The sequence below is a fragment of the Cordyceps fumosorosea genome (assembly GCF_001636725.1).
Source record: "Cordyceps fumosorosea ARSEF 2679 chromosome Unknown scaffold_9, whole genome shotgun sequence".
NCBI lineage: Eukaryota > Fungi > Ascomycota > Sordariomycetes > Hypocreales > Cordycipitaceae > Cordyceps > Cordyceps fumosorosea.
The window spans coordinates 131,340-154,549 of NW_017387309.1; the positions used below are offsets into that span (position 1 = coordinate 131,340).

General features: G+C 55.1%; 11 protein-coding genes across 11 annotated transcripts; 5 read left to right on the forward strand and 6 right to left on the reverse strand.

Annotated features, from left to right (window-relative positions):
• Positions 1-494: 494 nt before the first annotated feature.
• ISF_04211 (Membrane protein, Golgi apparatus TVP18/Calcium channel flower) lies at positions 495-1,191 on the forward strand (the record flags this gene model as incomplete). The annotated part of the gene is made up of 4 exons (XM_018847817.1): positions 495-531; positions 593-608; positions 730-825; positions 891-1,191. 4 exons carry the CDS (start codon positions 495-497, stop codon positions 1,189-1,191), a joined length of 450 nt encoding a protein of 149 aa, XP_018704773.1.
• A 1,862-nt stretch (positions 1,192-3,053) lies between these two features.
• ISF_04212 (hypothetical protein) lies at positions 3,054-5,964 on the forward strand (the record flags this gene model as incomplete). The annotated part of the gene is made up of 2 exons (XM_018847818.1): positions 3,054-3,972; positions 4,028-5,964. 2 exons carry the CDS (start codon positions 3,054-3,056, stop codon positions 5,962-5,964), a joined length of 2,856 nt encoding a protein of 951 aa, XP_018704774.1.
• A 266-nt stretch (positions 5,965-6,230) lies between these two features.
• On the reverse strand, positions 6,231-7,318 carry ISF_04213 (hypothetical protein; the record flags this gene model as incomplete). The annotated part of the gene is made up of 2 exons (XM_018847819.1): positions 6,231-6,948; positions 7,089-7,318. The coding sequence occupies 2 exons, from the start codon at positions 7,316-7,318 to the stop codon at positions 6,231-6,233; spliced, it is 948 nt and encodes a 315-aa protein (XP_018704775.1).
• Positions 7,319-8,113: 795 nt separating this feature from the next.
• ISF_04214 (RNA polymerase I specific transcription initiation factor RRN3) lies at positions 8,114-10,159 on the reverse strand (the record flags this gene model as incomplete). The annotated part of the gene is made up of 1 exon (XM_018847820.1): positions 8,114-10,159. One exon carries the CDS (start codon positions 10,157-10,159, stop codon positions 8,114-8,116), a length of 2,046 nt encoding a protein of 681 aa, XP_018704776.1.
• A 1,058-nt stretch (positions 10,160-11,217) lies between these two features.
• Positions 11,218-12,023, reverse strand: ISF_04215 (Transcription factor, CBFA/NFYB, DNA topoisomerase; the record flags this gene model as incomplete). Its single annotated transcript, XM_018847821.1, has 4 exons — positions 11,218-11,454; positions 11,506-11,633; positions 11,692-11,802; positions 11,870-12,023. 4 exons carry the CDS (start codon positions 12,021-12,023, stop codon positions 11,218-11,220), a joined length of 630 nt encoding a protein of 209 aa, XP_018704777.1.
• A 2,438-nt stretch (positions 12,024-14,461) lies between these two features.
• On the reverse strand, positions 14,462-15,075 carry ISF_04216 (prefoldin subunit 2; the record flags this gene model as incomplete). Its single annotated transcript, XM_018847822.1, has 4 exons — positions 14,462-14,494; positions 14,544-14,736; positions 14,878-14,968; positions 15,036-15,075. The coding sequence occupies 4 exons, from the start codon at positions 15,073-15,075 to the stop codon at positions 14,462-14,464; spliced, it is 357 nt and encodes a 118-aa protein (XP_018704778.1).
• Positions 15,076-15,346: 271 nt separating this feature from the next.
• Positions 15,347-15,643, forward strand: ISF_04217 (Cytochrome c oxidase biogenesis protein Cmc1-like protein; the record flags this gene model as incomplete). The annotated part of the gene is made up of 2 exons (XM_018847823.1): positions 15,347-15,380; positions 15,441-15,643. The coding sequence occupies 2 exons, from the start codon at positions 15,347-15,349 to the stop codon at positions 15,641-15,643; spliced, it is 237 nt and encodes a 78-aa protein (XP_018704779.1).
• Positions 15,644-15,899: 256 nt separating this feature from the next.
• ISF_04218 (transmembrane 14C domain protein) lies at positions 15,900-16,384 on the reverse strand (the record flags this gene model as incomplete). The annotated part of the gene is made up of 3 exons (XM_018847824.1): positions 15,900-16,093; positions 16,167-16,293; positions 16,382-16,384. 3 exons carry the CDS (start codon positions 16,382-16,384, stop codon positions 15,900-15,902), a joined length of 324 nt encoding a protein of 107 aa, XP_018704780.1.
• A 644-nt stretch (positions 16,385-17,028) lies between these two features.
• On the forward strand, positions 17,029-17,691 carry ISF_04219 (Defender against death DAD protein; the record flags this gene model as incomplete). Its single annotated transcript, XM_018847825.1, has 4 exons — positions 17,029-17,304; positions 17,375-17,432; positions 17,501-17,564; positions 17,625-17,691. The coding sequence occupies 4 exons, from the start codon at positions 17,029-17,031 to the stop codon at positions 17,689-17,691; spliced, it is 465 nt and encodes a 154-aa protein (XP_018704781.1).
• A 195-nt stretch (positions 17,692-17,886) lies between these two features.
• ISF_04220 (golgi reassembly stacking protein) lies at positions 17,887-19,037 on the reverse strand (the record flags this gene model as incomplete). The annotated part of the gene is made up of 3 exons (XM_018847826.1): positions 17,887-18,651; positions 18,732-18,815; positions 18,870-19,037. 3 exons carry the CDS (start codon positions 19,035-19,037, stop codon positions 17,887-17,889), a joined length of 1,017 nt encoding a protein of 338 aa, XP_018704782.1.
• A 347-nt stretch (positions 19,038-19,384) lies between these two features.
• Positions 19,385-22,956, forward strand: ISF_04221 (Kelch-type beta propeller; the record flags this gene model as incomplete). The annotated part of the gene is made up of 8 exons (XM_018847827.1): positions 19,385-19,512; positions 19,571-19,669; positions 19,734-20,068; positions 20,680-20,777; positions 20,862-21,940; positions 21,993-22,320; positions 22,379-22,618; positions 22,687-22,956. The coding sequence occupies 8 exons, from the start codon at positions 19,385-19,387 to the stop codon at positions 22,954-22,956; spliced, it is 2,577 nt and encodes an 858-aa protein (XP_018704783.1).
• Positions 22,957-23,210: the final 254 nt, after the last annotated feature.

A 23,210-nucleotide genomic window follows, 5' to 3' on the forward strand; every position in this document is an offset into this window, starting at 1 on the left:
CTCCCATTTACTTCAGGCTCATTGAGCCAGCGTTCAGCTGATTAAAACTATCAAGAAGGTATTTATCCAAACCAGCAAGCAGGTTTGTCTCCAAGAACGCCGGAGGGAGTCCTATGTAGGTACGTACCCTTTTAGTACCTGGTTGTACATTGGTAACACTGCCCAGCCCGCCCCAAGAGCTCGACCCAGCCTCACCCGTTCAAAGAGGCTACGTGCGCAACTGCGTAATCTCTGGGTCAACGCCTCCAAAAACGCACCCGAGACTTCCTCCATCCACCACTGCCTCGATCCCATCTACGCATTCGCTGCCTTCCATACCGCGAGCCGCCGTCGCATCCTCGACATCTTATATTAACGACGCCGAACCACAGCCGTCTGCTTCGCACCCCCGCCGAAAGCTACATATCCATCTCCTTCGTCGAGAGGACACTCTGCAGCTAGAGCTACATAGCTCCCACCAATCCACGACCAGACAACACACAACCTCGCCCATCATGACGCTAAAGGAGGAGTTCCAAACGAGGAATTTCAGTATGGTGCACCACTTGAGCCCAGTTCCTGTCGGGTCATGTTGCTAATCGTTGATTTCCAGGCATCTATGCGCAATGGTAGGCGTCCTCTCTCCCTGCTCGAACCCGGGGGCGAGCCCGAACCAGAATATCCGATCGAGACACGGCTATCGTCACAAGAATGCCAATAACTACGATTCTAACATAACGTGCTACCCAGGCTCGGAATTCTTTCCATGATTCTTTGCGTTGCGCTCGGCATTGCCAACATCTTCACCGTCCACCCCCTCAAGATCATCTTCTGCGCCTTTGCCTTGTACGTCACACACACGCTTCCATTTGCGCACCGCGCGCTTGCAGCTAACTTTGTCACCTAAATAGGGCCTCGGCGCTCTTCATCCTTTTCATTGAGGTGCCCTTTCTCCTGCGCATCTGCCCCACCTCCGGCAAGTTTGACGAATTTGTCCGCAAAATTTCTACAAACTACCTGCGCGCCGCCGCCTATGGCATCATGTCTGCCATTCAATTCATCAGCCTCAGCGTGACCACCAGCACCTTGATCGTCCTTGCCGTTTTCCTCATGCTCACGGCCCTGTGCTACCTCCTCGCCGCCATTCGCGGCCAGGCCTTTATTGGCAGCAAGACCCTCGGTGGCGCTGGTGTCGCCCAGATGATCATCTAAGCGCCTGAACGAATGAAGAGCGGTTATGCATTTCGCTACTTGAAGCCCGGATTTTGGCGTCTGGGACGAACCCGCGGATTTCCTTGACGTGTTTTTTTAGCTCTTGTTTCATCACCTGATCATTGACTTGTTGTATTGGTAGTGCCAATTCAAGGTATTTTACGCAGCCGACTTGGACGATTGTTTATTCTCAAAAGAAATTCAATACAAAATGATGCAATGTACACGCGCACGACAGTAAAAGCTGTAGCATACAGGAGTAGACAGGCAAGAAATACGACGGTTGCCGACATGAAGGGTAACTTTTGAGGTGTAATTACATAGGCGGCGCGCGGGAACCATCGGCTTTTGGGGCATGGCCACGCGATTAATAGTCAATGGACTAGGTAGGGCAAATGGGAGACCAAAAGGATTATATAATAAAGCTATCAAAGCAAAAAGAAAATGCGAAAGAGTTATCGCAAACCGCAAAAAGAGACGATGCGTGATCTGGGAATCGAACCCAGGGCTCCCCGACGTTGCGGATGGCAACGGAGAATTTTACCACTAAACCAATCACGCTTCGATGAAAACCGTTGACACCTTTATTACTATAAAGATATCGACGGAATGAGCCTGACCGGGAGAGTTATTTGAAGGAACTGGCCACAGCCTGTGCTGAGCGGATCCGGTAGACAGCGTGTAGAAACCTTTGAGACAAATTCGCTTGTCATACCACCAGGTTTAGACATGCTTTGTGGCTGGGTACGTTTTACGAAGTATGCAGATAAGCCCGCAGCTAACCTGGTAACCAAGGTTCTTAGTACAGGTTAGTTGTACCTCATTATGCCTAAACATACGAATCCTCATGTCCTACGTGCTGCAGTTTCAATTATTTAGAAAACCCTCATAGTTGCTTGTCGGGTAACATCGTTTATGAGATGACACTTTAATGCATTGCACTGGCGCTCTATGAAACCAGCCACTCTTGGATATACTTATCATGTCGACATGCGTGGCTTGTCCTTCTGCAAGCGTTGGGGTCATGTGCCTGAGCTCCACTCCATCACAGGCAATAATCGGCAGCGTGCTGCAAGCTTGACGGGCAAACAGGGCAGGGGCTTTAGCGCCATCAGGCACTAGCCTCGCGCCGTTCAGCGCACCAGCACTGCTAAAAAGGCAGACCGCCCGCTGTAATTGAAGCCCGCTAACGTGCGAGCAGCCTGTTCTCTGTTCCTTATTCGCCCCCAGCGGTCTGGCTGAACTTGTCTCGTCACTGATCGCCCGCATTCTGATTCTTTGACTGACCCCCCCCCACTGCTCGGCTTCCTCCTCCAATCGCCGCCCCTCTAATGATAACCCAACAAGTCTATTGCGAGTCTAAAAGACGCCAATCGCCTCATCCCAAACTTCCAAGCCTCTTTCTGTCCTCTCACCACCTCTCAGTCGCCTACATAGCCTTATCACCGCCCTCTTCGACCGCCTAGAGGCTGCATCATCCTTCGACAAGACACCCTCGACCAGCCCTCCTCTCCCGATTCGACAACTCCTGGTTTCGGTAAGTCGGCTCCTGACGCAATCAGGGCTTCATCGCCATCCTCGGCTCCGTGTACGCCACGTTGCCTACCGCAATCCTGGGTGTCTCTGTTCTGTCCCAATTGGTGACAGCCCTTCCGAATACGCAGCTTCTGGCATGCCCAAATCGAGGTTGCTCTGCTATCTCGACGCTATACAGACAGAACCCAAGACTATACTGTCACTGCCAGTTTTGAGCCGAGCTTGCGTGCTAATGACGCACGTTCTAGTACCCATCGCATCACCGCATCCGCATCGCCCTCCGTCATCCGAACCTCGATATAATACTGATTATTGATTAAGCCAATATGAGCGCCCCAGCCCCTCCCGTCGTGCCTGCGCGTCCCTCCAAGAGTCCAAGCAAGGAAGCCCAGCAAGCCGTTGAGGCGCCGATTATTCCTGCTCGGCCTGTTAAGAAGAGTCTCGGGCAGCCCCAGCCCTCCAGCAGCGATAGATTTGCCCAATCGCCTTTGCACAGCGGCTTCCAGCCCAAGGGCCAGCGCCCAACCAGCTCATCCTCCGGCCACGACCAATTAAGTACCCCAAATGAGCCCATCGATCGACCTGGCAGCGTGTCTCTGCCCTCGCTCGGCGAGGAAGGCCGCGAATATGGTGCCTTGGAGAAGCAAGCCGAGACCGAGCTTGGCTCGTCCCACCAGACCCGGACCGTCGGCGACAACCTCGAGCTGCATGCCCCCAAGCCTTCCCTCCCGCCCGGTAGCGCCAAGCAGCAGATCATGGCCGTCACAAGAACCGACTCGGCCAAGGCTGCTTCTCTTGGCATAGGCAGCAAGCCTCCCAACGGAAGCGATCGCGCGCCCTCCCGTGACCCCAAGATTCGCCGCCCCAGCTCGACCTTTTCCACCCATAGCGATCACGGCAACCACACTGATGATGAGCATGGCATTCCCAAAATTGGACAACGTGTACCCATGAACAGTCATCTCGGCGATGTTCAAGCGCCTTCTCCGGCCCCGGATGGAGGCAAGCGGCACCATGCCCGCAAGCACTCTGCCCGTAACATGCCTCCTGGCAGTTATGGCTTACACGGCCATGGCGTCGATCCCAAGGATAAGCTGGAGAAGGCTTACTATGAGAAGCATCCTGAGCTCGTCGGCAAGCACAAGAAGCATCATACGCATGACCATCGCCAGAACGACTACGCAATGAGTAGTAACGACCTGAACCGCATGGTTCGTGATACCGCGAAGCGTCGTCCTACCTCTGGTAAGAATCGCAACATTCACCCTCAGTTACTTTACAGTCTAATGAAAGTATACAGGTCTCTATATTGAGGCCGTCTCTACACCTACCGACGATGTTGCCTACTATGCTACTGATGAATACGCCAACCGGATTTGCACACCACAAGATGCGCCGCAGTCTGAAAAGGAGAACAGCTACTTTGCCGATGCTGGTTCATCTTCCAAGACTACGGCCGATGAAAAGTCGTCTGTTCTCCACGCTATCCATGTTGACGACTCAAAGCATCCCGAGCACTACTCATATGGTGCTGAGAACCCAGAGTCTGGGGACTATCATGCTCCCATTCTTGCTGATGACGAAATTGATGCCGGCCCCGACGTCAGCGCTCAGAATCCCGCGATCCGACCCGGATTCGATCGTTCGCGCTCTTATGATGCCGACGAGCCAAAGAGACCTAGCATTCGCCATCCTATCGTTGTTCACGACGGCGAAGCTGAGCGTGACTTCAACTCAACAGCCCTGGAAGACGTTGAAGAATATGAGCCCCTGTTTGACGAAGAAAAGAAGGAAGAGGAAAAGAAACAGGCTGCTGCTGAGAGGAGGGCAAGCCATCACTTCCCCAGCAAGGATATTTGGGAAGACGCCCCAAGCAGTGTTCATTACTCCACTGAAGTTTCAACGCCGGACATTGAGGAACAAAACCAGCGCCCCAAGTCTAAAGCTCCGTTCTCTGAAAACAGGTCCATCACACCTGCACAAGCGTTTGCGCAGTACCAAGAGGAGTTGGCGGAGAAAGAGGCGAATGGGCGCGCCAACAACTTCTTGCCACTCTCTACCGATACAAAGCCCAAGTGGATTGATCACCAATCACATCTTGGTGTCTCCAAACCCTCTAGCGCGAGGCGTTTCCCAAGCAAGGACATTTGGGAGGACGCACCAGAAAGTCACATCCATGAAGCAACCTTATCGGAGTCGGCTGTAGAGGATGAAAGCAAACCCGAAGATAATGAGCCAGAGATTCCCGCGCGACCCGCCAAGAAGGCTGCCGAAGAGTCGCGAGCTCCACCTGCTATCCCCAGCCGACCTAAACCCTCGCAGGCCACGGGCGACGATACCACCAAGCAACCGCCTGCAGTTTCTGAAAAGCCTAAGCCCCAAATCCCTTCCCGTCCCGTCAAGAAGCTCTCAGGCGACTCAAAGGATGGGGAGTCTGTCAAGCCGCCCAAGCCACCAGTGCCCAGCCGCCCCGTCGGCGGCAAGATCGCGGCACTGCAGGCAGGCTTCATGAGCGATCTGAATAAGCGCCTACAGTTTGGGCCTCAGGCTGTGAAGAAGGAGGAGCCGGAACAGGAGGAAGAAGTCGTGGAAAAGGAAAAGGTACCGCTCTCTGATGCCAGAAAAGGTCGCGCACGGGGTCCCCAGCGCAGAGCCCCAGCAAAGGCTGTATCGCCTGTCAAAGAGCCCTCTGCCTCTGACCTGTCCATGTCTCGACCGCAAACCTTATGGAGTATCGACCCAGAAGACAGGCTGGTCGTAACCGAGCAGTTACGCGAGGTCCCTACGGAAACCACCACAGCAAGCCCAGAGTCTACGCATGACTTGGCCAAAACAAGCAGCCACGAGTCCAGCAATGAGAGCGGTAAATCAATCTCCAAAGAAGCTAGCGACGAATCTGAAGCACCAGTGGCTACGGAGACCAGCCAAGAATCGACCAAGTATGCATCTCTCGCCGCTGGTGAGCTCGGCGTCACCGCCCAGACCAACCCCGCAGAGCCCACGCCAGCCGCCGGTCTTCCAGCAGACCTGGAGAAGCCTACCGGCGCCAAGCCGGCTATCCAGACCGTTGACGAAGTAGGTAGGGACATAGCAAGCGCGAAGCTTTCCTCTTCCGAGGCTGTAGAGAAAGCTGCCCCGAAGATCTACGGCCAAAGCGCTGCACATCAGCCGGCACCAGAAGAGAAGGATATTGGAGACGCGCCTCTTGCCCCCGCCGAGGCCGACGAGGCTGCTTGATAGAGTATAGGGCCGTGTAATTTGGATTTTCTCGGTTGAATCTTCATTGTACTCTTCTTTTTGTTGACAGAACTTTTCAACTAGTTTTACAATGCAACTACTCTACTGCCACGTACGTATGTGTTTCACATTCCGAACAGGTGATAATTCGGGACGCAATGCCCATGTTGTTGTACTTGAATTATAATACAGTCTTGACCAGTAGAGATGATACACGACTTCCCCCTCGCATCCCCCTTCAACACGTAACATGCCCCCTTCCCCTCTTACCGATCACCCCAACCAGAGCGTCCCTGTCCCTGCTGCCCTTGACGATCGCGCTCAACCAGCTGGTCAAAGTCCGTCTGCGCCCTGTCCTGCGCCGCGCGGTCCGCGCCGTCTCCCGAGTCGCCCCAGCCGCCCGACGACGACGGTGGCGGCGGCGGCTGTCGTTGCTGCTGCTGCTGCTGCTGCTGAGGTGATGCGCCTTGTGATTGTCGCCGGAGACGGTCCCACGCGGAGCCGCTGCTGTTGTTGCCGTAGGCTGACCCAGCGTTTTGTGCGGATGCTGCGACGGGCGAGGCGTCGTCAAAGTCGGAGCTATCCCATCCGGAGCTGCTGCTGCTGCTGCTGCTGCTGCTGCTGCCCCAGCCGGCGCTTCCTTGGGACTGCGTGCTCTGACCGTACTGCTGCGGAGGGGGCGTCTGTTGCTGCTGCGTTGTCTGCTTGTACGTCTCCCAACTGGACTGCTGCTGCTGCTGCTGCTGCGTGTCCTCCCCGGTATACGACGCCTTGTATTGCGCAACATCGTTCCACCCCTCGCCGCCGCCGCTCTCCTGTTCCCCTGGGCTGAAACCACCCTGCCCGTGCTCGTCGTCCCCGCCCTCCCGGAGCAGCGCGCGCAGCCGCGGATCCTTGCGCATCTGTCCCTGCTCGTACACGGCGCTGTACGCCAGCAGCGGCGCGCGGACCGTCACGCCCAGCGCCGCCGAGTACGCCACGTACCTTGCGCCGTGCCACATCAGCTGCCGCAGGTACGCCCCCCGCGGCGGCGGCACCACCTGCGGCGTCCAGAGCGGGAAGCGGAGCGTGTGGCGCCCGCGCCAGGTCATCAGCAGCGCGGCGCCCGCGAGGCCCCAGCCGACCAGTGCCATGCGGTCGGCGCCCGCGGCGGCGTGACGCGGCCGATTTGCTCGTGCGCGCCGGGGGCGTAGCGGCGCTGTCGCTCGACGGTGGCGCGGCGGCGGGCTTCGAGCTCGGCCCGCACGGCGCGGCTGCTGTCGCCGGGGTGGATGCGCTGTTGCTGCTGCTGCTGCTGTGGCGGGCTGGTCGGGGAGCCGCCGTTGCTGGGATTGTTGCCGTCGGATCCGTCCATTTTGATGGACGGCGAGTCGTCGGGTTCGGGGAGATGGCAAGGAGGTTTCGGTTGATGATGGAGGAAAGGGAAGTTGTGCGATGATGAATGGTGACGCAGTTTGCGGAGGTGGAGAGCAGAGCTTCAGGGAAGTAAGGTGGGGGGAAGCTTGAGCTTCGAGCCTGGAAGGCGCCGGGACCAGACACCTAGCGGGTGTATCATCAAGATTAAATACAGCATTTTTCTCTTGTTTTCTTTCTATTTGGATTTCATAATTCTAATGTAGAAAAAGGGATCTGATTTTCCTTGGAGGGACGATGCCTGCTGCTTACTGGCCGAAGCTCAAGATTTGCCAACCCAGCAATCCTGGACATGGGTAAATCTACCTGAACCATGTATTGAGTTCATTTTTGAGCGATTTCGGGCGATTTTCGTTCTTTTAGCAGTTTCTTACAAGCCCAAACAAAGCAAAATCAGCAGTGACAGAGGTTTAGCATGGTGAGCTCCCTAAAGAATGGCTTCGGGGGACAGAGCAACGATGGTAGACACAGCAAATTGAGTAAAGGTAGACGGAGAGTTAATTGTGACAAATTCAGTAACATTGTATATCAAGGTATGCAACAAAGCCAGTAATCTTTTCCTAACAAACTCCACGCTAAAATTCAAATAAAATGCCACATGAAATTCCCCAAAGCTCTTACTCTTGTATATCAGGTCAACGAGTTAGTGTACGGATCCTTTCTAAGCCTGTCCCGTTCGGTTCAACCGCGGGCACGCTTTTTTATAGTCCTGCTTTCTTCTTTAATCGCTCCTTCCTTAATCGTAATCGCCGCCCTCGCTGTCAGTGGCAGTAGCCTCTTCGAGCTCATTGTCGTCCTCCTCGTCCATGTCGTCGCTATCGTCGCTGTCGTCGTCCGCGTTTAGGCCCGGCACCGACTTCCAGTGCACGTAGTCGTCGTCGAGCCAGCGCTTGCTGATGGGCAGCTGGTAGGGGTCAAAGGGAAAGTAGGGGTCCAGCTGGTGGAAGCTCTCCTCGTGGTCGTAGCCAGCCTCACGCAACGCACCGCCCGTAGCGTACGTCGACGAGATGAACTGGGTCAGACGTACTCGCTTGTTGCTCTCCACCAGCGGATAGATGTACATGAACCCCAGACGATGTGCCAGCCTGGCAAACTCTTCGACTATAACAGGCGCGCACACCTTGAGTGGGTTCAGCTTGCCAAATATTTGGATGGAGAGGTCTTTGCGTGCGCTGCCGACCCACTCCAGGTCCTGGCCGATATACGAAGCCGCGTCGTCCGTGTCCACGGTATCCGGGGCCGCCACCACGAGGTCTTGCCAGCGGAAGCAGAAGATGTACAGGATGGCTTGTACCAAGCTGTAGTAAGGGTGAAATCGCTTCAGGTCCGGACCGCGGCAGGTAGGTTCATACTTGCGGCGGTAGTTCTCGACATGGACTAGAAGTAACGAGAAAATGCTGCGTACCAGACTGCGAGGCACCCGTGCGCCGCGCGCGACGAAGCTAGCGAGGTAGGCAGCGGCAGCCTGCTTCAGTACGTTGGGTGTGTTGTTCTGGAAAGCAGTGCTAATGAGCTGGCCGCAAAACGCGTCTGTGAGGCGCTCGTGCTGCTGTGCGAAGTGGAAAATAAGGAACTGCGTGTGGCGAGACTTATATGTAGGGAGGACTATGCGGTCAAACTCGCGCAGGATAATGGCAAAAGCGTCAAAGGCTTTGTCGGAGCCTGGGTTGAGGAAATAGGGCGTGTAGAACTTGAACAGTGTATCGAGAATGGCATCCATCTTATCGACGTTTTCCTTGACAGTCTTGATCTGTGTGGTCTCCTCATCCAAGTCCAGATCTTCACTGTCAACAGACTCATTATCGCTTTCATCCAGCTCGTCCTCCTCCCAATCGGAGGTTGTGTGGGGGTTTTCACGGAGCGCAAAAAGAACGGCCGTGGTGATCTCATCATCAAGATCCTCAAGATCTAGCTGCATCTGTGAGTCAATCTTGACAACTCTGTTGAGTATGCTATCGAGAATTTCGTTCTCCAACTTGGGCATATATTCCTTGACCTTGAGCAGGTTGTTGATGTAGGCCATATGTGTCTGCACTGAGTCGTCCGGGAACGGAAACTTGGCGTTGAGTATACTCTCGAGCACCGAAACAGCCGATGGGAACATTTGTAGGAGATACAGCAGCGTTGAGTGCAGGCGCTGGCGCATAGTCTCGCGGGTGACCTCTGGGAAGTCGGGGACTCCCCATTTTGACTGGCGCGTCAGCTGGAACTTGTCCACGATCATGGATAGAACGGTGCCGAGGTAAGAGCCCTGCGCGCTGACTAGAGCGGCGAGGAAGTGGGTAAATGATTTGACAAAGGCGTCATCTCTACCGAGCCACGAGCACTGCAGAACCACACGCACTAAGCCATTGAAATCCTTGTGCTTAAGAATAGGGACGCAACTCGTCAAAGCCATGACGTAGGCCTGCAGTTCGTGGGGCTTGAGCGTGTCGTCCTCGCCAGCGGCTGAAGGCAAATATCGCTTCGTGTCATTGGCAAACATCTCTTTGAGCGTGTCATATCGGCTGTCTTGGCCACCAAGGTGGCCCTCGAGGGCGTTCCGCACCTCCAGTTTGACCTCTTCCATCGTGCGGCGGCCCACCTCATACGTGATGTTCCGAATATCGTCAAAAAAGACTTTGCGTCGCTTCGTTGGGCTCTCGGGAGCATCGGGGCTCGACTCATGCCGGTGCTTGCGGTTGCCAAGGACAGAGGCGGTCTTGAGGATAGACTTGACAGGCGTTGCGCTGCGTGGCGCCGAGCCAGGTAGCACTCTGGCAGCGGGAGAGAACGGTCGCATGGGGTCTGTAATCGTATGTATGTTGGAATTGCTCTTGAAAATTATCTTCTTTTGGCCGCGCGAACGACAAGCGACGCTGGGTAGAATTTGCTCCTTCTCCCTTCACTGCGGCTAGCCGTATGAATATTTTCCCTAGCAACAGTCGGGCGGCTAGGGTCTAGGCATGTAGGTAGAATGGCGGGGTATCGAGAGAGGCGAAGTAGATGCTATCATAATAATTATAGCAGGTCGTAGTGGATAAAATATGCTCCCTCCGTGCATATGTGTCCGGACGCTGTTTGGTGAAGAAGGCGGGGGAAAACCAGCAGACGTCGGAATGCAGCGCGAGGAAATGAATTATCGACGACGCTGTGCGGCGCAGTTTACACTCTGCATTTTTTCACCAACTTTTCAGCGGAAAAGTGGGGGCACACACGTGCCTCGATGGAGGTGGTCCGTGCGCTGGGACGCATCGCCGGGACGACGACACCGCCGATTTTCTTAGGCTCTGATGCGATGGATGAGAAGAGCACGACAAGCGAAATATTGCAAGCAGAAAATAATGAGCTTTTTCGACTAAGTTCTCGGTAATTTATCAGTACCAAATGATCGAATCTACATATCCGTAGATTACGACGTGCTCTCGCCCCGAAGCTACAAGCCCTGGACGTTCGTAGATGCCTGAAACTGCTTTTCTTACATCCTCTAAATCAATGGCACACTCTACCACAGCGGCAAGCCTATATGTCCGGCCTCGGGTCTCTTTTGACACCTCGGTCCACTGCCCATCCCCCCCCGACTTGTCTCTCACTTAGTTAAATGACCAAAGCAGTCTCCGGGAAAATCTATTGTCTGGAAAGCCGACGCGAAGGCTGACGATAGCAGCCCAAAGGAGGCCTATCAAAGAGTAAATCAACGGCAACAGCGAAATAAATAACCAAACACAGAGCGCCATAGCCTTGATCCATTCTCGCATCAAGACGAAAAGATATTCCAATCCTGGTGGCAACAGTGTCTGTTGCCTTACAAGCCATAATACACGTCAGCCGGCCCTCCAGTCACTAAAGCGAGCCAGCGCCCTAATAACCCTCGCCAGCTCCGGGTGCCGCGGCGGATCCATTGTGTGCAGTAGCACCGGAGCTGTACATGTAGTTGGGGTCGCCTGCGGCCTCGGTGCCGCCTGCACCCTCGGCAAAGTCGCCAGTACCGGAGCCAGCAGCCGCGGGGCCACTGCTCTCGGGTCGCTCGCCGCCTGCTACGGAGCCGCCCCATGGAACATTCTCGGCTGCACGCTCACGATTGGCTGCATTTTGTTGCTGGAGATTGGTCAGTCATTGTTGTGGCCCGGCGACACGGTGTAGACTTACGTCTCGGTACTTGGATAGATACACCTTGAGGGCCTCAGCATAATTCTCAAATCCGAGTGATGTCATGGCAAAGAGTATGTCCTCGCCGTTGACTGTCTTGCGCTTCTCTTGTTGACATTTCTCCGAAGCTAGATCCATAGCATTAGCTCGCCGCCCAGAGCTTTGCATAAAGATGGGTCGACTTACCTTCGCTCGTGATGAATGAGATGAATTCACTAACACACTCTTGCATACACTCCTTTGCTTCCTTGGCTATCTTGGCATTGTCCGGTAGCGCATTCTTCATGATACGGGCAACTGGAGTAAAGGATTAGCACAATGCAGGCCCACGTGGCTGAGTGATAGTCAAAAGGCCTCGACGCACCATTGGCGATGGGCAGCCATCTATCTTGTTCCTTGACGCCGTCAAAGTCGTAGGCGCCGGCCGGATCCTGTGAGTCGTCCATTTGTCCCTCGTCTCCAGGGGATTGAACAGGTTGCTCGGCATCCTTGGGGGGTGATTGAGCGGGCTCTGACATATTTGGCTGTTTTGTGGGCTTGGCAACGGCTACCCTCAATCAGAGACTGTTTATTTTTTCGCGCGGCGATTGGGCTGAGACACCAGTGGTTCCGGCTGCGAATTCCCTTTTGCCACAGTCGTGGGCTGGAGCTTCCAGGTTCAGTCAGATGGAGGGGGGGTGCGGGTCGAAGTCGGGTTGGCTCGAGAGACGAAGAGGGCTGCGAGAGGCCAGTCAGTACCAAGCTGCTCTGATTTGCATTAGCCTCTGGAAGCAGGGACCAGCGGCTCCGGGTCCTCGGAGTACGGTTCGGGGCGGGTGACGCTAGAAGACGTAATGGATGCGAGAAGAGCGCTCATGAGGGAGAGCAAGGTTGGGTTTCCAAGCCGCAGAGGATGGAGGGGGAGGAGGGAGGGGTGGAGGGGTGGGTGTTGGGAGCGAGAGCATGTGCTGGCGCGCGTCCACAACTACGCTTCTCGCACACCAGCGATTGCATCGCGCCGATCCGGGAAGAGGTAACGATGACAATATTTCAAATGAATTCGGTTCATACCTCGAAGCAGTTGTTGCGCGAGGCCTGGCGAGGAGAGAGAGAGGAAGCGCGCGGGTTGCGAATGGCGGCTGAGCCGAACGCGGTACTGTTGGGAGCTGCGACAACGGGAATCTCTGGGTCGAGAGGATATGCGCAGGGCTGCAGAGTAACTACAGCAGTTTGACCAGGGAGGGCGTCGGGATAGGTGGTATGGGTCAGGAGGGCGTGCGCCTGGGATCAAGTACCTGCAATCAATTGATGCGCAGCGCAGGGTCAAAAGGGAAAAAAGGTCGCGGAGGTCGAGCGGCGGCGACTGCAGGATGCATACGGAAAGGGTGGAGTTGCTGAGCCAAAGGCGTGGGGTTGCCTAAACCCGAGGCAATGCTGAGTCTATCCGTATGTCTGTACTTGGCGAACTGTATCTATAATCTATGAGTAAAAATACTTTCAACGGTTTGGCCGTTCTAGCCTCAATGTCCATCCTCTACCTGCTCAAGAACTACTCAATGAGAATCATCATCGAAAGCTCCAGCAACGGAGGTTAGTTGGTGCTGTGAAAAGACAGAGTATTTGTGGCTGTTTGAGTGGCTGGTTGGGCTGTGGCTTGTTGTATTGCTGTGCCCCCCACTGTTCCTTTTTCATTTCCCCATTTCTCATTACTGTTACAACACAACTGCACTTATATCGCAACATTCCCTGTTGGCCAGCATGCAGGAGTCTTTTCAACTGAGGCACCGACTACATTTATTCAAACAGTCGCAGGTTGGTGGCTGACCTGACACCCAGCACACCAACTCGATAATACCCTGCGCCCGCAACGCAGCCACCGCCAGCACATGGCCAATATCACCTACCGCACCATAGCAGACAATCACATTCAAACTTCCACCGTCACGCATCTCTGCCCCAAAAGGATGCACCCAGTTCACTCATGCATTGCAAATACTACCACGGCTACTCTAGCGTAGGTGTGCCAGCAAGTCCCCACACTGTGGCAGTCGACTCCCAAGCACTGCCGTCAACCTTCTTACCACCATCGCGAAGAGCGGTGTGCCTCTCCAGGCACTCCTGGCAGACGTGTTCATGCCAGTTCTTTTCTGAGTAATACTTCGCTTCTCCTCGGGTGGGAAGGCGCAGTAGCCTGGATGCCCATGGACAAGCTGCCCGGTTCCCCGGCGCGCCATCTAGCTAACGTTACTCAGCGCGTCGCACAACACATCTGTTTACATCGGGCAGCATGACGCCTAGCAGCCGTCCATTGAGTTTTATGATGCAGCATGCAAGCCACGTGAAAATTTTCAACACGTCTCCGAACCTGCTCATGTTTTACCTGAAATGTTTATTCTATTTCCGGGAAATAAGTTGGCCTTGATCATAGTTCCCATCTCTTTGCCGTGCCTCATCGTCTCGCGCTGGCTTGGCTGACAACGCACGATTGGCCCCGTCAGGCTGGATTTGGGCCGCATTGCGTCCCTCACACGTTGAGGGTTGTGGATGTGGCTGGCTCATCGGTGATTAGCTCGAGAAACACAACCTGCAGCTTCAACGTGCCGTCGACGCAGATTGCCGATGCTCCATGCTCATCTCCCGTGTTCCGTAACTGACAGCCAGGGCTTACATTGGCAGCTGCTCCTGTCGTATGAGAAAGTGATGTAACGACGCAGCCAATCTCTTTGAATCACACCGCGTGCTGACCATCTAACCCAAAATCGGAAAACGACGCTGCTGCACTGCACCAAAAGACAACTCCCCCGCCCAACCAAGCATTACACCACAAGTCAAATCGCACCCTGTGTTCGACAGCTCGACCCGTTCAGAGTAAGCTGAAAGAAGCCGCGACAATAGCTTAAATTAAACAATGCCTGTCAAGCATGGCAAATTTTGTGCGCTACATGTACTTTTGTTCTTGTTATTCCCCATGAGTATCCTATTGCTGCACAACTTGAACATTGTTCTTCTTCTACAACAAAGTTAGCGTATGGATACTCCATGGCCGTTAAATCACGTACCTTCCACGAATCGAGCTCATCTTGCTTCGTCTTGTAGCTCTTTACCAAGTCATCGAGCACCTTTTTGAGGCCATCCTGGTTCGTCTTGAGCGCAGGGACAAGATCCTTGACCGTTCGCTCCACGAGGACACCGTTGATCAGGCGGAAGCATTTGCGATCTTCCGGTAGCGGCTCTAAAGTCTCAAGGACAAGTCTGTAAGGTGAGGCCCAGGTTAGCTTGGGTACACCGTACGTAGCGGCGATGAAAGCTGGTGATGGCGGGGTCGCCACATCGGGTGAGATGCCTCGTAGGGAGCTACTCTATCCGCGCCACGAAATGAACAAATTTGCATACTTGTGCTCCTCAGCTTCTTGCTCAATGTCTCCGATTTTCTGGGCTATTTGCTGCAGTACGCTCTTAAAGTTGGAATATTGTGTTTGCAGATCTAGGTCCAGGTTAGCGCTGCCTCTCAGTTTGCAATCACAGCGAAGGACACCCCGCCCACGACGTACCCTGCTGCTTCTTTCCAGATGCTTGAGGCTGGGCCGACATGATGATGAGCTCTGGTCGCAGAATTTTAGCTCGTTTAAGGGCCTTCTGAGGATGTGATATACGGTAGATGTCGCTGTAGCAATGTGCGCATTTGGCGTGATGAGGACGGATAACCAGAGGTGGTTGCTAAATTCCGGACTTGGCCCAAGCTTTTCTGCCGGGCTGGCCTTGGTGGCGTGGTCGACCTGCGACCCGCGCAAGTCTGGGGCTTCAAAACTTGCGACCGAATACTATCCTCGACTCGTTCTGCTGGCCAGAAAAGTAACGAAATATGCATCCCCATCTTCATACAAAGAACGCCTTGGGTATGGCGAACGAATTCTACTTGTGGAGAGGCTTGATTTGACTGACGAATGAGGCTGTAGCGTGCGAAGAAATCATCGCCCAGCTCGAAGAATGCCACGCCAAGGGCTTCATGCACAAGGCGGCCGGCGGGTGTAACGACGTCAAAGAAAAGGTGAACCAGTGCCTGCGAGCCGAGCGAACCAAAATGCAAGCCGACAACCGAGCCGCGGCGCGGGCGAAGCGCGACAAGATCAAGAAGGCACAAGAGGAGCTGGGTCTGTGATTTGGCAAAACCGACCGCTTCGGCCGACAAGAATGTACACTACGCGGATGTGGATCAATCGATCCGGAAAATACAATTGGTTTCAGAGGGTGGAAGAAAACATGTACAATAAATGAGTGGCGTTATTCCGGAGCGTTTGGGTATTTGAAGCGTTTGAGAGGGGACATTAATCGTCACTTTATTTATACATATTGCCCGACTATCCGAATTTCGCGTTTAATTACGTGCGAGACCCCGTTGCTTTCAAAACACAGGCTTAGGCAGCGTTCTTGAAGGCGCTGCCAAAGGTAATTGCGCCGAACGTGGACAGCACACTGAGGAGGATGGGGACGGGCTTCTTGAGGCGGATAGCGCGGGGGATGGAAGCGCCGCCGAGAACAACGGAGGCAAGGAGACTCAGCTCAATGCCGTAGGGCTGGCGGTTCTGGATGCGGTAGCCACCGAGGCCGTCTGTTGTTTCGGGGAAGATGGAAGTCAGCACATGGGCGCATCAGTCAGGGTGCGAGGTTGCCGCATGACGTACAGAGGAGGCCGACGGAGCAGCCGGCGATGATGGACGGGGCGGAGCGCGTCTTGGCGTAGCCCATGATGCCGCCGCCGGCCGTCAAGGCGGCAAGGAGGAAGGAGGTGTACTCGAGCTGCGGAGAGGACTTGAGACGGCCATGTCAGCGGAAGTGGACGGTACCGGCAACGGCGCTCTGAAGGAAAGGGAGACTGGCGGGGCTTCCCTGTACTTACCATGATTGTAGTTCAAATTGAATGTATTGATCCAAGCTGTTTGAATCGCGGCGAACTGATGATCAAATGGGATAGCAGAAGATAGCTACTATGTTCCGAGATGTTGTGAAGCCGAGCTACCGACAGCTAGGCTGATGACATTTGCGCAGCAGTGGGGCAACACTTGCCGCCCTGCTCGTGGGTGTCCGAGGACAATGTCGCTACAGAAGGAGAGTTATCTTTAAAGTATAAAGGGTCTACATATAATAAGAGAATTCAATCGACTTGTAAGTCAGGACGCTACCCAATAATAATCGTGAGTGCCTGTTTAAAGCGCGGAACAGATAATTCGTTGACTTCGTTTAGCTAATATAAGCTGTAGGCTCTCGTTATTGCTCTTGCTCTTGCCACATTGGAGCGGATCAGCCACTAAAAAGGTGGGATACATCTGCAGCCAATCAGCGCCGTCGCTCCTTGGAGCTGTCGTGTCCGGTACTTGGCCTCTCTTCACCCTCACCCATCTGCGACATCGTTTGTACGGAGTACTGTTTGTTGACCTCGCCAGTGCCATTTTCTTTCTATTCAATCGTTCTTGAAAGCCGTTTTTCTTCGCCGGGCCCGTCGCATCTCCTCCTTTTCCGTCTTTAAATAGCATTCTCGCCCTCGCCATGGCTCCCAAAAAGAACACCGCCGCCTCCACTACTGCTGCTGCCGCAACATCGACAGAGAAGCAAACAGTTACCCCGACCGCTCCCTCGGCCGCCGCGAAGCGCTCCCCAACGACCAAGTCCGGCGCCACCAGCTGGGACGTAGTCTTCCAGAACATCTACACGCACTACCTCAAGGAGACGACGCAGCGCACCAAGCTGATCGACGTCTTCCTCGCCTTCCTCGTCGTGGTCGGCGCCCTGCAGTTTGCCTACTGTGTCCTTGCCGGCAACTACGTGCGTCTCCTCACGATCAGCCTTGGCGGCCACGATGTGCGATTAGAAGTATGCTGACCATCCTCAATAGCCCTTCAACGCTTTCCTATCTGGGTTCTCCGCCACTGTCGGTCAGTTCGTCCTAGCCAGTAAGTCGCCCGCCCGCTGGATCGCGAGCATCTCCCGCAATTTGCAGACCATTGGCTAACCGCGTCAGTCTCCCTCCGTATCCAAACAGCCACGACCGACAAGAACGAATTTCCTTCCGTTTCTCCAGAAAGGTACGACTACCAACACTCCCCTGGGCGGACCGATGCGAATCGATGCTAACTAATTGACAGAGCCTTTGCCGATTTCATTGTTTGCAGCTTGATTCTGCACTTCTTTTGCATCAACTTTATCAACTAAAAGAAAGATATTGGCTTTTGAGGATAGTAAACGAAGAAAAGTGCGGAAGAGATCGGCCGGGCTGCCAAATAAATGTATTATAAGTGATGACGATATTCCGCGGCTGGCAATAAAATAAGAATTCACGTGAATAGCTCCGATATGGTGGGAGACTGTCTCAATTTTATTTGATTATATATCAGCTATTGCATCTATTCACGCGGCTTCTTCAGTGGCAGGCGGTGACGTTGTCGCCGGGCCTCGAGGTGGTCCCTCACCAGCCTTAGGAGGCGGAGGCACACCCGCTGATTTCGACGCTGGCGCGTTATCCAGCTTTCGGCTCTTTTCCTCCTCTTCTTTGAAATAGTCGTCCATCATTGTATTACTCGCATGCCCATGCTTCTCCTTCTTCTTGGCCGCCCTGGGCGCGCCACCGGCCGGCGACGCCGTGCGGTCCACCATCTGCGCGGGCACCAAGAACGTCGTGTCGCCCCCCTGCGCCGCCGCCGCCTCTGTCGCCGCGTCCGCCGCCACCGTGGCCGCCTTCTCGTGGCCGCCGTCGAACATGGTCTCGCCAGGGGCGTCGACGGGCTCGCTCAGCGGCGCGGGCAGGCGGTGCAGCGCGCCGTAGCCGAGGGTGCAGCCGATGGCGCCGTGGCCGCCCCATTCGCGGCTGGGCTGTATCGTCACCTCGCGCGTGACGTCGTACTCGTTGTTGTAGACGTGGAGACGCAGCGGGCGGCCGACAAAGTCCTCGACCAGCTCGCCGAGCGCCGACTCGCCGTGCAGCGCGCCCTCGGGGCTGCCCAGCACGTAGTCGCTGTAGGGCAGCAGGCCGGCGAGGTCGGCGGGCGAGTTGGTGGGCACGTCGAGCACGTGCCAGATGTTGGCGGCGAGGGACAGCGGCGAGTACTGCAGGGAGAGACCGAGCGAGGCCGTGTCGGCCGGGACGGGGATGTGCATCTCTCGCGTTCGTTGCCCCTAAAACGGGCTGGTTAGCTGCGGCGCGCGCTGGGGGAGGTATGGCGTGCGGACGGCAGGGTGTTGGCGATGGGACATACCTTGGCGCTCCAGATACCTAGTGATACATTGCCGCCGGCGCAGTTTCGTATTTCTTGAGCAAACAAGCTCGGGTCTGGGTTGTCCTGCTCGAGGGGTTAGAATCGCTCGTCTTGTCGCGGCCGGCGCAAGAGACGTACAATTGGGCGCCCGTTGATCCCAACGACGAAGTCGAACCACGGTTCGATTGCTAGCTGTAGGTTTGTGTTTCGCAGCACCTGGAAGCCAAACGACCCCCGCTCCTGCTGCCCTTGATGCGCGTCACCACCATCCAGCCGGGACATGAACCGGTTGAGCGCGTTGAACATGGTGGCTGGCCTTGCTCTTTGCGGCAATTGATTATATTTCTCGGTAGGCGATTGTGTTTTCGGTTCAGGGTTCGAGACGCGCCGGTGAGAATGCTGGGACGTAGATTGGAGTTGCTGGATGAAGTTCTTCTCGCAGGTGAAGCTGGCCAGCTGGCCCGTAGCCCGCCCAAGCTCCGCGCCAGTGGTGGAGCTTGTGGCGTTGGTGAACTTCAACTTTTAATCCCGTCAATATCTTTCTTCGTCTTGCGACAACCGACCACAGAGCAAAGAACGCATTAAATTTTTCGCCTGAGAACTCTTTCCTCCCATATGAAATAGCACCTATTGAACCATCTTGCTCTGCGGTCATGCGGACTGCTGGCGAGCCCAACGGCGCCGAGCCAGCTTACGATTTTGAGCCAGCGGGCTGGATAGATCTCACTGATGGCTGCCATCACTACCAGGGTACACATGAGGTGCCTTGGGATATTCAAAAGTAAGATATGCCGTGATTTAAACCCCAGTATTCCATGCATTCCTAACATTTATTTCAGATATTTCTCACAACGCTACTCCATCTTTTCGTACTACGACGATGGCATCTGTATGACGGATGATGCTTGGTTTGGCGTCACGCCAGAACCAGTCGCAAAGTGAGTGACGCTGTCGGCTCTGGTAACCTATTTTCTTCGAATGCGCTTTCTGACCTGTGACAAGAAAAATTGCCGAGGAGATGCAGTCGTCTCCCAAGAAAAATAGAATCCTGATAGACCTCTTCTGTGGCGCAGGCGGCAACACGATTGCGTTTGCGTTGTCGGAAAGATGGGATCACATAATATCTATTGAGCGCGATGCAGCTACGCTCGCATGTGCGCAGAACAACGCCAGCGTGTACGAGATAGACGACGGCTACATCACCTGGGTCCACGGCGACAGCTTCGCGTTTCTAAAAACACTCTTCAACAACCCTTCGGCACTACACCCTGATCTCCGGGTCGATCTTGGCGCAACCATATTGTTTGCTAGTCCTCCGTGGGGCGGGCCTGGATATCGTACGGACAAAGTGTTTAATCTGGACAACATGCAGCCATATAGCATAACGGACTTGCATGAAGCGTATAAACCACTCGACCACATGCTATTCCTACCACGCACAAGCGATCTGAGGCAGCTGGCGAAGCTTGCTCCAAAGGACAAAAAGATTGACCTTGTTCAAATGTGTATGGAGGGCGCAAGTAAAGCGTTGGTTGCATATATACCCGGAAGAGGATTGAAGAAGGCTTGAGCAGTATGGATGACGTACATTCGATACTCATTTTTAATTATATAGAAAACTTGCTAAGATAGCCGTTGCTTAATGTTTGGCACTTATTACAATACTTGTTTACTTGTTTTGCCTGCGGACTCTTGCAGTATGATATCACCACTAGCCTTCACAACTTATGATATCTAGCACCTCAACTCAGGTCAAGGCGCAGCGGCTACTATCTCCGACAAGCTCAAGATATCATGATAATCAACTCATTTACGGGAATTTTTTTGGTTAATACTCTCAAAAATTTCTGTCCATTTTGACGGTTGTGGTGCAGTCGTCTAATTGTCTCCACACACGATCTCATTCTCATCAGATACAAGCGCTGAAACCTTCAACCTTACCAACCAGCCGCAAAGCTCACATATCTGGTCCTACGTCAAGGCAACTCCATCGACATGGGTGCCAAAGACAAGAAGAAGAATACCGACGCCAAAAAGGCCAAAAAGGTATGCTTGCATCGGCTTCTTAAACGAAAGATGTGGCAATAGAAAAGTTTGAGTTGACGTCTAATGCGGGGCATGACCCAATAGGCTGAGAAGCAGGCGAAGCAGGCCAGCAAGGGCGAGAAAAAGGCCAAGAGCAAGCAGGCCAAGATTGAAGGCAGCGATGCCGAGGACGTCGATCTGGATGAGGTGCTCGAGGAATACCGCCGGGCGCAGGAGCAGTTCCTCAAGGTGACGGAGACGGTGTGCGATGCGCCGCCGCGACCCCGCGCCGCCTCTACGATCCTGGCCTCGCCGACCGACAGCAACAATCTGCTGCTCTTTGGCGGCGAGTACTTCAACGGCTCGCTGGCGCACTTCTACAATGACCTGCACATCTACAACATCGCGCGCGACGAGTGGCGCTGCGTCACCTCGCCCAACGCGCCGCTCCCACGCTCCGGTCACGCATGGACACGCGCCGCCAACCCGCACCACGTTTATCTGTTTGGCGGCGAGTTCTCCTCGCCCAAGCAGGGCACCTTTCACCACTACGCCGACTTCTGGCGCCTCGAGCCCGCCACGCGCGAGTGGACCAAGATCGAGGTCCGCGGCAAGGATAAGAGCCCGCCGGCGCGCAGCGGCCACCGCATGACCTACTGGAAGCACTACGTTATCCTCTTTGGCGGCTTCCAGGACACGTCCAACCAGACAAAGTACCTCGCCGACCTGTGGGTTTTTGACACGGTCAACTTTGTCTGGCACAACCCGGCGCTGCCGCCCGCGCAGCTCAAGCCGGACGCGCGCTCGTCCTTCACGCTGCTGCCGTCGGAGCACGGCGCGGTGCTGTTCGGCGGCTACTCGCGCGTCAAGGCGACGGTGGCACTGAAGAAGAAGGCCGGCAACGGTGGCCAGGGTGCCAGCGGCGGCGGGCAGAAGAACGTGCTCGTGCCCAAGGTCCACGAGGACTGCTTCTTCCTGCGGATGGCGCTGCCGGCGGCCGACGCGGGCCCGAACGCGCCGCCGACGGTGCGCTGGGAGAAGCGCAAGAAGCCCGCCAACACGCCGAGCCCGTCGCGCGCGGGCGCCACGATGACGTACCACAAGGGCCGCGGCATCCTCTTCGGCGGCGTGCACGACGTCGAGGCGAGCGAGGACGGCATGGAGTCCGAGTTCTTCAACCAGCTGTTCGCGTGGAACGTGGAGCGCAACCGCTTCATGCCGCTGGCTCTTCGCAAGGGCTAACGAGGAGGAGCTGCTGCGGCAGCTGGCGGCGCTGGAGACGGGCGCGTCGCTCGAGGACGCCGACGACATCGAGCTGGAGAAGAAGGAGGAGGAGCGGGAGCGGGAGGAGCAGGTGCCGGTGAAGGAGATGCCGGTGACGATGGAGCCACCGCACATGCGCTTTAACGCGCAGCTGACGGTGCAAAACGACGTGCTGTACATTTACGGCGGCACGTTTGAGAAGGCGGACCGCGAGTTTACGTTTGACGACTTGTACGCGATCGACCTTGTGAAGTTAGATGGGTGCAAGGAAATCTTTACCCGGCCAGTGGAAGACTGGGTTGTAAGTCTTGTTGCTGGCGAGATTTGGTGGGTGGCTTGGGCTAATCACGTCTACGCAGGAATCCGAAGATGAGGATGATGAGGACGACGAATACGATGATGAAGAGGAAGAAGATGAGGACGAGGATGAGGACGAAGACGAGGAGCCTAAGCAGCAGCTATACACACCTAGCAAGCGTGGTAAGAAGAAGGATGACGATACAGTATCCGAAGCCACCGCCGCATCCGAGACGACAGAGGATGATGACGACGCCGAGACGTCGGCCACCTCTGTGGACGACGGCTTGCCTCACCCAAGAGTATGTTCCGCCCCCCAAACGCAGAGTGCCTGGCAAGTTCACTAACCTCTCCCGTTCCCTTTCTGCAGCCTTTCGAGTCGCGCCGCGACTTCTTCGTGCGCACGTCGGCCGAGTGGCAGGAGATCCTGTTGACCAACCTGCGGTGGAAGAACATCCAGCCCGAGACCATGGCGATCAAGGAGATCAAGGCCAAGGCGTTTGAGCTGAGCGAGGAGAAGTGGTGGGACTGCCGCGAGGAGATCACGACGCTGGAGGAGGAGCAGGAGGCCGCGGGCATCCAAGAGGTGGTGAGCCTGGCGGAGCGCGGCGACGCGGGCGGGGGTGCGCGGAGAAGATGATGATGACGATATTGGAGCGCGGATGGAGTTTAGTCAAATCAAGTAAAAGATAGAAAAGCATCTTGTGTTTCATCTAGGCTCTCGGCGATGTTTCTAACCCTCCAACCCCAACTCCCAACCGCAGTGGCAATACTTCACACTTCACACTTCACACTTCACACCATAAACTCCGATCCTCTATCAGCCCTGGGCTGTTTCCGTTCTTAAAGTAAACCTATCTCTCTCAACGCCAACGCTTCCCCAGTTTCAAATCA